Genomic DNA, 17,651 nt, shown 5'->3' with positions numbered 1-17,651 from the left:
GAGCTTGGATACAATTGGGTTGCTATAGCAGTGTGGCATTTGTGTTCTAACCCTAGTAATTGTCTCCCAACCCCTAGGTCTGTCCCGCTGCCACCTGCCCCTTCTGATTGGCCATAGCTACCTCATTATGCTAATAACTTGCGTCTAGTCAAGGGCCAGCAGGCTGACGTCATCAAGCACAGTAGCAGCTGCTGGAGAAAGAGAGAAAGAAAGAAGGGACGAAAAAAAAAAAGGAGAATTGGAAAAAGTAGGAAAGAAAGAGAGAGAGAAAACATCACTGAAGAATCGGAACCGTAGGGAGAGGGGAAGAGAGCGAAAGGGGAGGTCTAGAGAGCTGGCTTGGTGGGGGAATATGGCTACTGTTATCAACGGAGTAGTGCAGCAAGAGATTCCGAATTTCAGCACCACGAACAGCTCCGCTAGAATGAATGGGCTCAGCCACAGCCAGAGCACCATCCCAATGAAAGATCATGATGCCATTAAGCTATTCATAGGGCAGATCCCAAGGAACCTTGAAGAGAAGGACCTGAAACCCCTGTTCGAAGAATTTGGCAAAATCTATGAGCTGACTGTGTTAAAAGACAGATTTACAGGGATGCATAAAGGTAGGTGTCTCTTCGCTACTCTGTCCAAAACCTCCATTCGCTTTCCTTCCCCTCCCTTATCTCTGGTATTCCTTTTAGAAATCAAAAAAATAGCAACAAAGGAAAATGCTTCCTTAGGAGGGTTGGGCTGGCTAGAGAGGAGGGAGCTGTTGTGTTTGTCCTAATTTATAAATGCATTGGCAAATGAAATATGATTCATTGTAAGTGTGAGTGGGGGAAACCTCATTGTGTTGGTGAAGCTTACACTTTTAAAAATCGATTTTTTTTTTGGGGGGGGGATTAAAATGCAAAGTTGTCGAATATTATTGATGACTCGCTAGCTATGGCACTACTGGGTTCCTTGTTATTTATTTCTTTTGTTAAATTTCAGAATTCTTTACATTGACAAACGTCCTCACTGATTTGAATTGGAAAAACTGTTTTTCAAAGTAACAGGGATCCTTCTGCGTTAGTTCCTGTCTTTGATCGCTTGTTATTTTCATATTTGGGCTTTCTTTTTGGCAAAAGTGACTTATTCTCATAGTTTGTTTTCTTTACCTGCGGACTACCATTGAATAAACTTTTCTGGCCATAAAAATAGTGGTTATCACCTCAGTTTCTAGTAATAAATGAAGCCGGTTTTTATAAGAGCAAACTATAAATGGCCAGCTACACAGCTTGTAGATTCGTGCATTTTTTTGTTTGTTTGTTTCAGTGGAGAAAGGAGCTACTGTTAGTAAAGCAACTTTCGCCAAATAACAATAGAGATGGACTCACTGGATAGAGAAGAGTGTGGTCCTGCAGAATTTTACCTGTTGTATGGGTGGAACTCATCGCGTGAAATCCCCCGTTGTCAGGAAGGGACTTTTCGCAAGGATCCGTATATAAAGTTCTGTAGCCTCTAAGAAAGATAGTTGCCATGCTGATGCTTTCAGGACACTCCTTGGGTTCCAAAAATGTGTTGTTGTCGTTTTAATTCTACAATGGTAAAGCCATAAGTTTTCCAGGTATTTCAACTGGGGGCCACTTTTCTTGAAAACCATCCAAACGTTGCGGCCTACAACCGGTAAACAACGTTTCCATATTGTAGACTTTCTTGATTTTCCCAAAGTAGTCTACTAACTCATTGTAACTTTGTTTTTTGTGTTTATGTGGGTTTGTTTTGTTGTTTTTTTAACAGAAAGGTCTTTGTTTGTTAATGCAATATGATTGTTTAAAAAAAAAAAAATGCAATCTTGAGTCTTCTAGTAGTGGACCCCAGGTTTATTCTCTGCCTCATGTTTAAAGTAGTTGCATCAAAGAAGGAGCACCGAACGCCTGAGAATTACGTGATGCCCATCTCCCATCTCCCACATGATTTGAAAAAGATGCTGTTTGGTTTACCTGGGAACATTGGGACTGGGGGGGGGGGGGGAGGGAAAAAAAGTGAACGAAAAGCACTTCCCACCCCGAAAAGTATTTCGAGGCCTGGATCTCCTTGTTAGATTTGCCAAAAACCTAATGTTCATCTTTTTTGTACTGGAGGGGGGGGGGGGGGGGCTGTAACATCAAGATGCATGGGTTATAAGAGCTTTGAAGACATTCAGGAATCCAGTAAAGGTAGTGTGAGGGCAGAGGTTTTCTGGAGGAGCAGAAAGGGAGATGAATTTTTTTGCATTGCATTTAACAACAGGGTGTATGAAGTATCGATATGTTATAAGGGAGCAGATCAATTCGTGGTCTTCTGCTCCAGTCTATCGATCAGTTCACAGACGGAGAATTCCGGACTCATCAGTCTATCAACTGTTGCTTTTTTGGGGAGAGGTTTTTGCATGCTAAAAGAGTCCACCTTCAGCATTTCGGAGCAGAAGGCAGAGGCCAACTTCAATCTTTTCTGTACACATTAAATTCAACAAAACCTCTCGAAGCTCGTAAACACGGGGAAATATTTTATCCAGAGCAGATACCGCAAATAAAGCCTCGTCGTGGCGTGAGAATCACTTAGCCATCCCGGCACAATTTTTAACAGCTAGAATCTGAATTTGTGGTTGAAAAACCATTTCCGCTTTGCTTGCTCGGTTTTCTCCTTCGTTTCGGGGAAGGGGGTAAAACGCGGACCTTACCGGACCTCGCCGATCTAAACCCGCACAGCCTTAAAAAAAATCTGAGCTCCGTGCCACTTTTTAGTCTCGGCTTAGGTTATGGCTCGGACAGACCCTTAGGACAATTTAGCTCTGACGGATCCTAATGTTTTTTTTTTTTTCCCCTCCCCATGCTGAAACTAAAAGTGGCAGGGCAAAAGTTTTGGCACTTTTAGTCTCGGCATAGGGAGGGGAAAGCGTTAAGATCCGTCAGAGGCAGAGCTAAATTGTCTTCGAGGTCTGTCCGAGCCATAACCTAAGCCGAGACTAAAAGTGGCACGGGGCTCAGATTTTTAAGGGTTTAGACTTCTCCCCACAGAACTTTTTCTTGAGGAAAATAGGTGGTAGACTTTGATGAGCTCTTGCTCAAGCACCTAATGGTTTCCTACCAGGCGCAGGCTTTCTTCACACCAATCACCACATATAGATTTGAATAGCAAAAGCCACAGGTTAGATACCACCCCTCTTGCGCCGGGACTGAAGCAAGAACACAACCTTCTTCTACTGGTTAACTATTATGTGTCTTGTTTGCCGTCTATGAACGCTGTCCTGATTCCAAAGAATGGGTCTCTTTAGACCAGGGGTGTCAAAGTCCCTCCTCGAGGGCCGGAATCCAGTCGGGTTTTCTGGATTTCCCCAATGAATGTGCATTGAAAGCAGTGCATGCAAATAGATCTCATGCAGATTCATTGGGGAAATCCTGAAAACCCGACTGGATTCTGGCCCTGGAGGACCGACTTTGACACCTGTGCTTTAGACTCTTAGCTCCAAACGTGGCCGTTTCAGACAGCTTCAATTGAATGCAACTTGTCAGAGCGACTTCGTGGTATTGACAACTATCTGAAAACAATTTGGAAACATTGCTGGTGTTATTACCTATACCACAGGGGTAGGGAACTCCCTCGAGAGCCCTATTCCAGTCGGGTTTTCAGGATTTCCCCAATGAATGTGCATTGAAAGCAGTGCATGCAAATAGATCTCATGCATATTCATTGGGGAAAACCTGAAAACCCGACTGGAATAGGCTCTCGAGGACCGGAGTTCCCTCCCCCTGCTATACCAGATCCATTCTATCTCTGCATACCAGGTCCGGAGCGATGCTCTAAAACAGGGGTGTCCAATGTCGGTCCTCGAGGGCCGCAATCCAGTTGGGTTTTCTGGATTTCCCCAATGAATGTGCATTGAAAGCAGTGCATGCAAATAGATCTCATGCAGATTCATTGGGGAAATCCTGAAAACCCGACTGGATTCTGGCCCTCGAGGACCGACTTTGACACCTGTGCTTTAGACTCTTAGCTCCAAACGTGGCCGTTTCAGACAGCTTCAATTGAATGCAACTTGTCAGAGCGACTTCGTGGTATTGACAACTATCTGAAAACAATTTGGAAACATTGCTGGTGTTATTACCTATACCACAGGGGTAGGGAACTCCCTCGAGAGCCCTATTCCAGTCGGGTTTTCAGGATTTCCCCAATGAATGTGCATTGAAAGCAGTGCATGCAAATAGATCTCATGCATATTCATTGGGGAAAACCTGAAAACCCGACTGGAATAGGCTCTCGAGGACCGGAGTTCCCTCCCCCTGCTATACCAGATCCATTCTATCTCTGCATACCAGGTCCGGAGCGATGCTCTAAAACAGGGGTGTCCAATGTCGGTCCTCGAGGGCCGCAATCCAGTTGGGTTTTCAGGATTTCCCCAATGAATATGCATTGAAAGCAGTGCATGCAAATAGATCTCATGCATATTCATTGGGGAAATCCTGAAAACCCGACTGAACTGCGGCCCTCGAGGACCGACATTGGACACCCCTGCTCTAAAATCTAAGAAAGGCAATGCTATTGTTCCTGGAAGTTCAATCGTTCTTGGAAATTGCTCAAATGAGGATGGTTATTGAGCTCAAGGAACATGCACACGCCGCTTTTCTATACCGTTCTCCCAGGGGAGCTCAGAACGGTTTACATGTATTTATTCAGGTACTCAAGCAGTTTTTCCCTGTCTGTCCCGGCAGGCTCACAATCTATCTAACGTACCTGGGGCAATGGGGGGATTAAGTGACTTGCCCAGGGTCACAAGGAGCAGCGTGGGGTTGAACCCACAACCCCAGGGTGCTGAGGCTGTAGCTTTAACCACGGTGTCACACTCTCCCCTAGATTGCTATTTAGAGTTTAGACCAGTGGTTCCCAAACCCTGTCCTGGGGGACCCCCAGCCAGTCGGGTTTTCAAGATATCCCTAATGAATATGCATGAGAGAGATTTGCATATAATGGAAGCGACAGGTATGCAAATCTCTCTCATGCATATTCATTAGGGATATCTTGAAAACCCGACTGGCTGGGGGACCCCCAGGACAGGGTTTGGGAGCCACTGGTTTAGACGTTGGGATAATGACATTGTAAATGGGCCTAGCAGAACCACAGTTGACTCTGAAAAGCTCGGGTTTATGTTGCAGTTCAATTATGTTTCGGTTGTCTTCCAGCTGTAAAACTTCCCCTCCCCCCACCTTATATTGATATGGGACAAATAAATCAAGGAATTTGAAGGCTTATTTCAGGCTACAAATATTCTGGGTGCATATAGAAAATTTTGAGTCTCTGGCTGCGTGCCACACTTGCGGGTTCCATAAATTGATAACTGTCCCTTTAATGTTTGAAGACTCAGGTGATTGAAGTTATGAAAAGCTATTAATACTTAATCACCTAGCAGATTTAATTGTACCAGTATAAAGAATACATTATTGCCAATTTCATTCATAAAATATTTACTTTCTGAATGGTTGACATTTTTACCTTTTTTTTTTATTTTTTAAATGCGAAACTTTATTGTGCGGCCTAAAAAAAGGAGCAAGTGATATTTATATACTTAAGTGTTTGGGGTGTTTCCCCCTCTGTGGATGGATTGGTTAGAACTTAGGGCTCCTTTTATCAAGCCGCGCTAGCGGGGTTAGCACGTTGGACATTTCAACACGCGCTAACCCCTGCGGCCGGTTAAAAAACTAATGCCTGCTCAATGCAGGCATTAGCGGCTAGCGCGGTAGGTGGTTTAATGCATGGTATTATGCGCATTAAACCCCTACCGTAGCTTGATAAAAGGACCCCCTTAGTCACGTGCTCCAATAAAATTCTTAATGCGCATAAAACCTGAGACTAAGGGCTCCTTTTACTAAGCTGCGGTAGCATCTTTAGCGCACGCTAACCCCCGCGCTACGCGGAAAAACTAATGCCAGCTCAATGGAGGCATTAGCGTCTAGTGTACGCGCTAAAACCGCTAGCGCAGCTTAGTAAAAAGGAGCCCTAAGGTTGTGATTTGTAAATAAGAAGTGTTGGATGATTGCTTAATTGCAATGGAACGGAAATGGAATGGGAAAGATGAATTTCGATGAAAAGTAAATAACCAGAAAAAAAATGATCAAGGGGAATAGACAGAGATTATTTTTGCTTTTTTTTTTTTTTATTTGTAAATTTTATTAATTGTTACATCATAACAAACTCAAGCAAATATACAAAAATATAAAGAAAATAATTCAAATTCAAATTAAAATATAAACATTAACAAGTCCACATTATTGAGGGTTGACTAATCTTGTCGCCGATTTTATATTCCAAAAAAGTAAAGAACTAAACATCAATATTCTAATAAACTCTAACATCAGGCAATGATAATCTTCATATTTCATTCCTTCTCAGCTTCTGCATTAGTAACAGGTAATATATCCAATTTAGGTTTGTCTAAAAGAAAATTTTCTAAATGAACTGGGTCTAAAAATATATATTTAGTATTCTGAAAAGTCACCAAGCTTTTCAGATTTCTAATCTCTATCTTTGGCCTCCCTCTGCCCCCTCTTTAAAGTACTTCTTCCTGCCACCTGACCCATGCATTTTAAGGACACTCCTTTTATTATGAAAAGTCCCCCCCCCCCCCGGCATAAAAATTTGAAACTCCCTGGCAACTAGTGGAGTGCCACTACAGGGCAGGTTGCACTGATATTTTACTAAACTGCATTATTGTGATTTTTAAAAAAATGTTTTGACATAGGAGGCATAAAAACATAAGATGTTAGGAGCAAATGGGGTAAACTGAAATGTGAATTAAAGGTGTGTTACTGAGGCGAGAAATGGCATTGTGCATTAAGAAATAACCCTAACTAAATAGAGCAGAGAAGATTATTTACGTTGTCCAATTTGACACGGACTAGAGGACATGTAATGAAGCTAAGGGGGGACAAGTTCAGGACTAATGTCAGGAAGTTCTGCTTCACTCAGAGAGTGGTTGACACCTGGAATGCCCTCCCAGATGAGATTATTGCGGAATCGACCGTCCTAGGCTTCAAGAGCAAACTAGATGCATATCTCCTTAAGAGAGGCATGTAAGGATATGGTGGACTATAAATTACGACAGGTGTACACCTGGCAGGGCCTCCGCGTGTGCGGATCGCCGGACTTGATGGACCGAAGGTCTGATCCGGAGATGGCATTTCTTATGTTCTTATGTTCTAACTCACATTGAAAGTGCAGTTTTCAAGTGCCCAGCCTTGTCCTGGATGACTGTATTGTATAATATTGTATTGTATTATATCACCAAATGGAGTTCCTTTCAAGACATAGATTGGAATAACTATACCAAATTATATAACAAATACTCCAAATCATATTGCATCCTGGACTCATGTCCCCCCAGAAATCATGAAATCGGCACCACTTGAATTTAAACTATCACTACTGCACTACTTAGCCTATAACCTGAAAAATGGAAAATTCCTCACCAATAACGGTCACAAAATAATAACCCCTATTCTAAAAAATTGTAAAGAATCCTCAGCTCTAGTATCCAACTATAGACCAATTGCTTCCATTCCACTTATCGTAAAAATCATGGAGAGATTGGTACACTCCCAAATGATGGAATATCTTGACCAGTTCTCACTCCTACATGAGACTCAATCCGGCTTTAGACCTCTTTTCAGCATGGAAACTGTAATTGTGGCTATCTTAGATAATTTGCATCATAAGAACATAAGAAGTTGCCTCCACTGGGTCAGACCAGAGGTCCATCCCGCCCAGCGGTCCGCTCCCGCGGTGGCCCATCAGGTCCGCGACCTGTGAAGTGGTTTCTGACCTCTTCTATAACCTACCTCAAGTTCTATCTGTACCCCTCTATCCCCTTATCCTCCAGGAACCTATCCAAACCTTCCTTGAACCCCTGTACAGAGTTCTGGCTTATCACCTCCTCCGGAAGCTTGTTCCATGTGTCCACCACCCTCTGGGTAAAAAAGAACTTCCTAGCATTTGTTCTAAACCTGTCCCCTTTCAATTTCTCCGAGTGACCCCTAGTGCTTGTGGCTCCCCACAGTTTGAAGAATCTGTCCTTATTCACTTTCTCTATGCCCTTTAGGATTTTGAAGGTTTCTATCATGTCCCCTCTAAGTCTCCTCTTCTCCAGGGAGAACAGCCCCAGCGTTTTTAACCTGTCAGCGTATGAGAAATTTTCGATACCTTTTATCAGTTTAGTCGCCCTCCTCTGCACTCCCTCGAGCACCGCCATGTCCTTCTTGAGGTACGGCGACCAGTATTGAACACAGTACTCCAGGTGCGTGCGCACCATTGCGCGATACAGCGGCATGATGACTTCCTTTGTCCTGGTTGTGATACCCTTTTTGATGATGCCCAGCATTCTGTTTGCTTTCTTTGAGGCTGTCACACACTGCGCTGATGGTTTCAGTGGTGTGTCGACCATCACCCCAGGTCCTTTTCAAGGTTACTCACCCCTAGCAGTGTTCCCCCCATTTTGTAGCTGAACATCGGGTTCTTTTTCCCTACATGCATGACTTTGCATTTCTCTACGTTAAAACTCATTTGCCACTTTTTAAGCAAAGGCCTTTTGTGAATGTTGGCTTGTAACCCGTTCTGAGCTCCTGGGAGGACGGAATAGAAATCGAATCAAATAAATCAAATAATAAATTATGCACTATTATTTTTGGGTGATAGCTATGACTTTGTTCCCGCTGAGAGGATGGAGGGGAACGTATCCTGCAGAAGACTGCTGCTGAGCTATTGTTGATAAACACGTTAGTTTGTTCTTTCCCTTCCATCCAATCAAACGTTTCCAGAGTCGAGCCTGATCTGAAGAGGTGCCAGATAAAACCTAGCACACATATTGCCAATCTGTAGACTGAAAACTTGAAACGCACTTATAAAATATTATAGTAGGCATTAATGAAACATTTTGTAGGAGTGAGTGAAGCGGCACTCCTGAAGTATATAAACAAATGCCCTCTGGCTTAGAAATGTATTTGAAGTCAAAGTGAACATTTTTTTTATTTTTTTTAAGCATGAAATTTAAAGGAAAAAAAATGATGGGCTCCTTCGCATGCTATAGCGCGAGTTAGCTGAAAAACTACCGCCTCAAGGGGGAAAAGTTGAGACTCGCTCTATTTGTTGCATTCATAACTTGCTTCCATAATGCCCCCCAACAGATGACGCAACTGGATAATTTTTGCCATTTCTTGCTTCCATTTTTTTTCAACTTTAATCTCTCCTTGCAAGACAAAAAAGGTTCACTGGTGAAGGGATAGAGAAAAGTCTTCACCAGGATGAATTTGTCTGGGCTGTTTTGTCTTCCCACTCCCTATTCAGCGAGCAAATCATCCCCAAGACATCCTGCTGATACATAAGCTAGGCTGCATAAGGGACTCGAATTCAAGCTTCTTAAACTGCAGTTGTGGGTATAGCCCTGCCATGATTTACTCTTGCTTTGGGGCAGAAATGATCTCTTTGAAAATCTAAGCTAAATAGTTCAGCTCGGCAAATATATTTGCAGAATAATTCTGAGAGACTTTATTAAGTGAAAATATAACTTTTTAAAAAATAGATTATCTGCTCTTGCCTTCGATCAATTCCATACCTGAAAATGTGAAAGGACAGAATTCAATTGGTCAATTATAGTGAAATTGATCAGTTCTTCAATACTTGGTTATTGCAAGATTTGATCCATTTTTTTGTATGTGATAGTGCAGACAGATTCCTAGTTTTGTCTTTTTTTGAGGATAACACAAATAGGAACAAGATGGACTCTCCAGATGACATGGAAGATGAGTGGTATAAGTAGCGTAATACGTGATCAATAGTTTGGCATAAAAATTAAATATAAACTTGCTGAAACAACTGGTAGAATGGTGGCATATTACAAATGAATAGATTTATTCATGTATAAGCTTTCAAGGGCAAGGGTCCATGTCATCTTGCATCTATCATTGACATAGACGTCTGTGTCTTCAACAGCTTATACCTCAATCATTGTGGTAATCTACAAGGTGCCACAGCCCTCTTTGCTGTTTTTGCTACTCATCTACATGCAATGTCATACAATATTTGGAGTGCCAAAATCCAAATGCGCAGATCATGATAGGAGCAATGTAATGCTCTATAGCAGTGGTCTCAAACTCAAACCCTTTGCGGGGCCACATTTTGGATTTGTAGGTACTTGGAGGGCCGCAGAAAAAATAGTTAATATCTTATTAAAGAAATGACAATTTTGCATGAGGTAAAACTCTATAGTTTATAAAATTTTCCTTTAACAGTTAAAAGGAAAGATATATAAACTATAAAGAGTTTTACCTCATGCAAAATGGTCATTTCTTTAATAAGACATTAGCTATTTTTTCTGCGGCCCTCCAAGTACTCTATTTTTTCTGCAGCCCTCACATTTAAAGTTTAATATCTTTTCTTTCTCAAAACTGGCACATTTCAATCACTATATTGAAAATAAAATCATTTTCCCTACCTTTGTTGTCTGGTGACTTTATTTTTCTGTGCTTTCAACTATGTTTCCAGGGCCTTCTTCTCCTTTGACTGTTTTTCTCTCCGTCTTCACTTTCTGCCTTGCATCCATCTTTGGCATTAACTTAATGTTCAATTTTTCTGCTTTCTTTTCAAAATCTACGTTTCCATGTCTTCCCTTCCCTTCCTATCTATCTCTCTCTTCTTCCATCCTATTTCCATGGTCTGGCATCTCTTTCCTTCCTTTCTCTCCCTCCCTCCTGCCTTCCTTTCCCCTGGTCTGGCATCTGTCTCCTTCCCTTCCCCCATGCCCTGGCATCTCTCCTTCCCCCTCCATGGTCTGATATCTCCTTTCCTTCCCTCCCTCCCATGAACTTGGCTTCTTCTCTTGTTCCTCTCCTCTCCCTTCTCCTTCCTTCCCTCTCTTTCCCCAATTGGGCGCAGCAGCAACAGAAGCAGCATTTCCCTTCCCCCTTTCCTGTGCAGGAGAGGCATTTCTCTTCCCCTTTCCCTCCCTCTCCCTTTCCCTGTACAGCAGCAGCAGCATTTCCCTAGGGTCCCCCTTTCCTATGTAGCAGAAGCATTTCTCTTTCCCCTCCCCTTCCGTTCTCTTCCTTGTGGAGCAGCAGCGTGTCTGGCCGGCTCTGCAAAGTATTTATTTAATTCTAAAAGAATACAGACATAGCAGCTGCAGTCCGAAAACAGTATATCAATGATATGCTTGTGTTATTAATTCTCATTAGATAACTTTGATAGCTTTCATATTATTATTATGTCTTCTTGAGCAAGTCAGTGCCTAAGGCAAACAGATGTATCTTCCATATTTGCGGGCCTTTAATTTCATCAACTGCTTCTGGCCAATTGGACATCCAGCTCACTGAGCTACTTTTCAGCTGTTTGATGCTTCACGTGCCGGGGCCTCCCAAGATCTCTTTCCCCTTCTGGTTTCCAGTTCCTGGCTTGCTTTGGCATGCGCTGTATATCCATTCTTTGTAGGTGCCAAAACCATCTAATTTGTTGTTGTCATTGTATCTTTCTAACTGGTGGCTGCTAAGTAGGCATGGACTGTCATTTGCAATGCCATAGGAAATGGGCAAATGAAAACGAGCAGCAAAAATACATTTTGGAAGGAATTCTATAAATGACATTCAAAATCTGGCAAAACAACAAAATCCAAATAGCACCAAAAGGTTCCACAAAGGAAATGAAGCAGCAAAACAACTATAAAGATTGTTGAACAGAAGATCGGACGTATCAGTTTGTAGTTTAGTAAGTGTCCAAATAACTTAAAAACAATCATCTTAAAAGCAATTCACAAAGGATGTATACATGGATTTTGTGTGACTTATGTTTTTGTATTAAGACAGCCAAGGATCTTATACAGTGGCGTGGAAAGGGTGAGAGACGCCTAGGGCAGTGGTGCCCCTCCCCCACTCCTCCCTCAATCCCGCCTACCACATGCACCTCCTTCCCATGCATCCTCTGTACCTCTAGTTGAAGTTGTTGCTCGCAGCGGTCAACAACATGCTCTTCACCGACACCCGGAAGTGACATCAGCAGGAGAGCTGACGGAGTCATGTAGAGCACGTTGTTGACCGCCGTGAACAACAACTTTAACTAGAGGTATTGGAGAAGGAGGCGTGTGAATGGAAGGGAGGAATGGGAAGAGGTGGGGAGGGAGTGAAGGAGGGATGCTGGCACTCCCACTAACATGGACCGTCCCCCTTGCTCCCCGTTACTATGCCACTGACCCTTTAAGACCACTGAGGAAGGTATTTTTATTTTGCCAAAACACGACCCATGCTGGGTCATTTGTATTTTATACGTTATTTGGATTTATCTCAATCCCTTTGTGAATTGTTTTAAAGTTATTTTGTTGCTTTTTAAACTACAGACTGGTACATCCATTCAAATTTGGCATCAGAAAAAAAAAATTGGTGTTAAGCGCAATTCCATAAATGGCACGTGCCTTTTACAAATAACATCTATGCCAATTTTCCGTGCCTAAATTTAGACACTAGTCTTATGCTGAGGCGGTATTCTAAAACTATGCATGAAACTTTGTGGAACACCCCTGGCATTCCATGGCCACGCCCCCTTTGAATAACACGCTAGTAGAATTAGACCCCATGCGCTCAGCCAGATGTGCACATGAATTTTAATGAATGCCATTTGAGTTCAATAAGCGATTGTTGTCACCAGTTATTGATAGTGGTTAATAGTTCATTATTCAATTAAATTGTGTATGCATCTTGGCACATGCACAGATTTGGGCACACAAATCTGGACACTGTTTATAGAATCCAGGGGTTTGGGCCAATAATAATAATGTGCACTATTTGCACAGAGTGCATCCTCTTTGTATAGTTAGTGCACCATTTGCAAAGATGGCATACTCGGTTAAAAAGAGTATGCACTCTTTCCTGATAGTGTATGCATGTATGCACTACTGGGAAAGAATGCTCTGCAAAGGGGATACACTATCTGAAAAGATTGCACACATTGCCCCTGAAATGAAAATTAAGACTAACTAAAACAAAAACAAAATGAACAATGCTGCAGAGGAAACTGGAAACAAATGAAATGAGAGTTTTAGGTCTGCCCAACCCTATAATTTAGCAGTCTCTCTTATCACTTTGGTTTTACCCTTATCTTGCCATGTGACATATAGGACACCTTTTACAAAGTCAATGCACCAAAGCCCATTCAATTGCTATGGGCTGAAGTGTATTTGAACAGTGCTGCAGAGGAAACTGGAAACAAATGAAATGAGAATTTTAGGTCTGCCCAACCCTATAATTTAGCAGTCTCTCTTATCACTTTGGTTTTACCCTTATCTTGCCATGTGACATATAGGACACTTTTTACAAAGTCAATGCACCAAAGCCCATTCAATTGCTATGGGCTTAAGTGTATTTGAACAGTGCTGCAGAGGAAACTGGAAACAAATGAAATGAAAATTTTAGGTCTGCCCAACCCTATAATTTAGCAGTCTCTCTTATCACTTTGGTTTTACCCTTATCTTGCCATGTGACATATAGGACACCTTTTACAAAGTCAATGCACCAAAGCCCATTCAATTGCTATGGGCTTAAGTGTGTTTACTGCAGCAGCGTTGCAACTACGGCTTTTGTAAAAGTGGCCTATAGTATTCTTCTTAAGTTACATGAATCAAAAATGTCTAGCCTGTTTTGCAGGGTTTTTTGTAACTGGTGAGCTTTTTCCACTGGTTCCTTACTGGATGGTGAATTTGCTATGGGATTTTCTTTTTAATTTGTAAAAATTATCATCAACAAGTACCAGTTGCAATTGCCTCAAATCTACATAGATACCAACCAACCAAGCTGCTTAGATCAGCTGCGCAAGATTGGATAGATGCTCCCTCTTTTCACTTAGGGCTCCTTTTACTAAGCTGCGTTAGGGCATTAACGCGCGCTACAATACCGCGCGTGTTAGACGCGCCAGCATTGAGCTGGCGTTAGATCTAGCCGCGTAGCGCAGGGTTAGCGCGTGCTAATCTGTTGCGTGCGCTAAAAACGCTAGCACACCTTAGTAAAAGGAGTCCTTAGTTAAACTAAATTATGGAGCACTTTGCCTACTACGGTAATTTATGGTCCATCAACAGTCTGGAAGTATTTAAGAGACTACTTAAAACATATTTATTTCAGCAAGCTTTTGATGGTATTTAATATGCTTTTTGTTGACAGTAACAGTATTTTGAAGTAGTCACAATGTCCCTGATGCTTGATATTTTGTTTTGTGTTTTATGATCTTTTATTTTTGTATCGTTTGTTGTTTTGGTTTATTTACTGCTATTGTTTATGTTATTGCTTATATCCCACCTATACATTTTGAGATATAGCAGGCTATACATGTTTACAATAAATAACAGAATGGGCATTTCTTTGTTTGAATTATTAGCTTCTTATTGTCCCAGATTTTAACCAGTCTGTTCATGACTGATGCTGTTTTACCAATTTTAAGTTCTTTTCAGTGTTGTCATCTCTTTCCAGACTTCCTAAAAAGTTGAATTCTGGCAATTTTCTAGTTGAACTTCTTTTACAGTAGACTGTCAGTTAACCGGCACCTATGGGGATTGATAGATGCCGGATAAATGTCATTTCTGGTTGCTTGAGAGCTACTATTAAAAATAGCCCTAACTAATACTATGCCATACCATAAACTGTTCCAGACAAACTACCGGACATGTGGTAGGCAAAGCATGGGCCTATAAGTGTGGTGTGCCAAGTTTATCTAATCAATCTGGTATTTCTGAGTCGTGCTATGTCTAAACAGGTTCAAGGCGATTTACAATATTTCAAATTACAGAATGAATATAACTGGCGAAGCCTGAAGAATGGTCTGAAATTTGGCAGCTAAAATTTAATGCCAAGAAATGCAAGGTCATGCATTTGGGTTGCAAAAACCAGGGGGGAACAGTACAGTTTAGGGGGTGAAGAATTTATGTGCACGATGGAAAAGCGTGACTCGAGTGTGATTGTATGTCATGATCTTAAGGTGGCCAAACAGGTTGAAAAGGTGACAGTGAAAGCTAGAAAGATGCTAAGGTGCATAGGGAGAGGTGTGGCCAGTAGGAAAAAGGAGGTATTGATGCCCCTGTATATGACTCTGGTGAGACCTTATTTAGAATATTGTGTACAATTCTGAAGGCCACACCTTCAAAAAGATATAAAAAGGATGGAGTCGGTCCAGAGGAAGGCTACTAAAATGGTGTGTGGTCTTCGTGATAAGACGTATGGGGACAGACTTTAAGATTTCAATCTGTATACTTTGGAGGAAAGGCGGGAGAGGGGAGATACGATAGAGTCATTTAAATACCTACATAATATAAATGTGCATGAGTCGAGTCTCTTTCATTTGAAAGGAAACTCTTCAATGAGAGGGCATAGGATAAAATTAAGAGTTGATAGGCTCAGGAGTAATGTGAGGAAATACTTTTTTTATGGAAAGGGTGGTAGATGCATGGAACAGTCTCCCGGAAGAGGTGGTGGAAACAGACTGTGTCTGAATTCAAGAGGGCCTGGGATAGGCACGTGGGATCTCTCAGAGAGAGAAAGAGATAATGATTACTGTGGATGGACAGACTAGATGGGTCATTTGGCCTTAATCTGCCATCATGTTTCTATGTTTCTATTATAGTAGTTTGAGGAGGCCAGAATTATGAATAGGGTAAAAGAGATGAGATAATGCAGGTTCTTTGATTGTACTGGTATAGCATTTGAGTAGAGGGTGGAATTTGGTGATATTAGATATTTTGAGTTAGTTGTCTACAGTGTGTATGCTTTCAAAGAAGAGAGTTTTAATTTTTTTTGGAATCTGTTGTAGAATGTTTCTAACCTGATGTCAGTAGGGAGGTTGTTCCAGGTTCTTGGTGCCAAGATATGTGAAGAGTGAATTGAATACGCGTTTGTATTTAACCACTTTGGAAGACAGGAGTAGCAGTTGAAGCGTTTTCCATTTATATTTAAAGTATTACAGTATTTTTTAGATTTGTTTTTTGCTGGTTGCTTGAGAGTTCTGGTTGCTTGAGTTCTGGTTGACAGAGAGTCTACTGTATTTTGATTACTGTGTTATCTGATCCTTTATAGTCATAGGCTTTCTTTTTGCTAGATATGGGTAACCCAATCTGTTCACCAAAATACATTATTCTATCTATCTTGATCTGCATTGGTTCAGGAAAACTCATGAATAAGGCCACATTATCCACAAAATCTAAGCCCTCTAGCTGCACATTTTCAAGCCATATGATTCCTGTATTTTTAATTCCTACTGCCTTCTGCATTAGCCAGTCCATGGCTAAACTGTAGAACAACAGTGACCATTCACACTCTTGCTTGACTGCAGTTACTAGGTTCAACAAATTTGTGGAATCATCTTCCTCCCTAGCACTATATTCATTGTTCTCATACAGATGCTCTTATACAAGAACTCCGATGATAATGAACACCTAACTTTCACACTTTGCCTTAAATCAATACCGATCCAACTTACTGATTCTAATAAATTTCTCTGAGTAATACTTGAGAAAAAACTGTCCTATCACCAGTAGATCAGCGCCATGGTCAAAAAATGCTTCTAAAGATTGCGGATGATCCGATCAATCTCTAGCCTTCTAGAACCCTCATCTTTAAACATATTACTGCATTCCTTAGTAATCTCTCCACTGGATTATTGCAAAGCACTATATTAAGGAATAAATCAGAAGGAACTGAGATGACTACAAATTATCCGAAACACTGCTGTAAAACTGATATACAAAGCAAAAAAATTTGACCACATAACCCCTTTCCTAATAAAATCCCACTGGTTGCCAGTCACTCATAGAATCACCTATATAATCATTCTACTCACATTCCAAACAAAAATTTTTCACTCCCCAGGATTCATGCCCAGATTGAGTATTCCTTACTGCTCCTCAAGAACACTTACCCCCTCTTTTACTAAGGTGCGCTATGCTTTTTTAGCACACGATAAATATTAGCGCATGCTAATCACACGCTAAACGCTAATGCATGCATGTTATCCTATGGATGTGTTAGCGGTTAGCGCATGCGTTGATTTAGCGCGTGCTAAACACACGCCAATATGCTTAGCACACCTTAGCAAAAGAGGGCCTTAGGTCCAGTAATCAACATCTCCTTACCATTTCCTCTTTACGTCATCTTTTCCATGACATCACACACAAAAAGATCATTTCAGCGACTGTGCCAGCTTTATGGAATTTGCTGCCGCAGAACTTCCAGAAAGAAGTCTCCATAGACAAATTTAAATCCAACTTAAAAACGTTTCTTTTTAAAGATGCTTACAACCTGTGACTCCTATACCCCTGACAGAATAGCACGAAGGAAGAGTATGCTCCTTCTATTGAAATTATCATTTTTTTTGTTCTACTTTCCTATCATAAATTGTATTTCACCCCCCTCGCTGCATGTATCCTCATTTTAACCATTGATAACCCTGAAGACTTCATCAAAAGGCATATGGGGACAGACTTAAAGATCTCAATCTGTATACTTTGGAGAAAAGGTGGGAGATGGGTGATATGATACAGGCGTTTAAATACTTACGTGGCGTAAATGCACATGAGACGCGTCTCTTTCATTTGAAAGGAAGCTCTGGAATGAGAGGGAATAGGATGAAGTTAAGAAGTG

The 17,651-nt window shown here is 41.4% G+C and overlaps 1 protein-coding gene across 1 annotated transcript in view; it reads left to right on the top strand.

Moving 5' to 3' along the window:
• Positions 1–403: 403 nt before the first annotated feature.
• CELF6 (CUGBP Elav-like family member 6) overlaps positions 404–17,651 on the top strand; it is a 605,900-nt gene continuing 588,652 nt past the window's right edge. Inside the window, exon 1 of the mRNA XM_033920838.1 lies at positions 404–605. Coding sequence (XP_033776729.1) covers positions 425–605 — 181 coding nt within the window. The 5' untranslated portion in view covers positions 404–424. The remainder of the gene's footprint in view (positions 606–17,651) is intronic.

This window comes from Geotrypetes seraphini, chromosome 14 (assembly GCF_902459505.1).
Source record: "Geotrypetes seraphini chromosome 14, aGeoSer1.1, whole genome shotgun sequence".
NCBI classification, from domain to species: Eukaryota; Metazoa; Chordata; class Amphibia; order Gymnophiona; family Dermophiidae; genus Geotrypetes; species Geotrypetes seraphini.
Note: the sequence above shows the minus strand (reverse complement) of the source record. Positions and strands in the feature narration are given on the sequence as shown.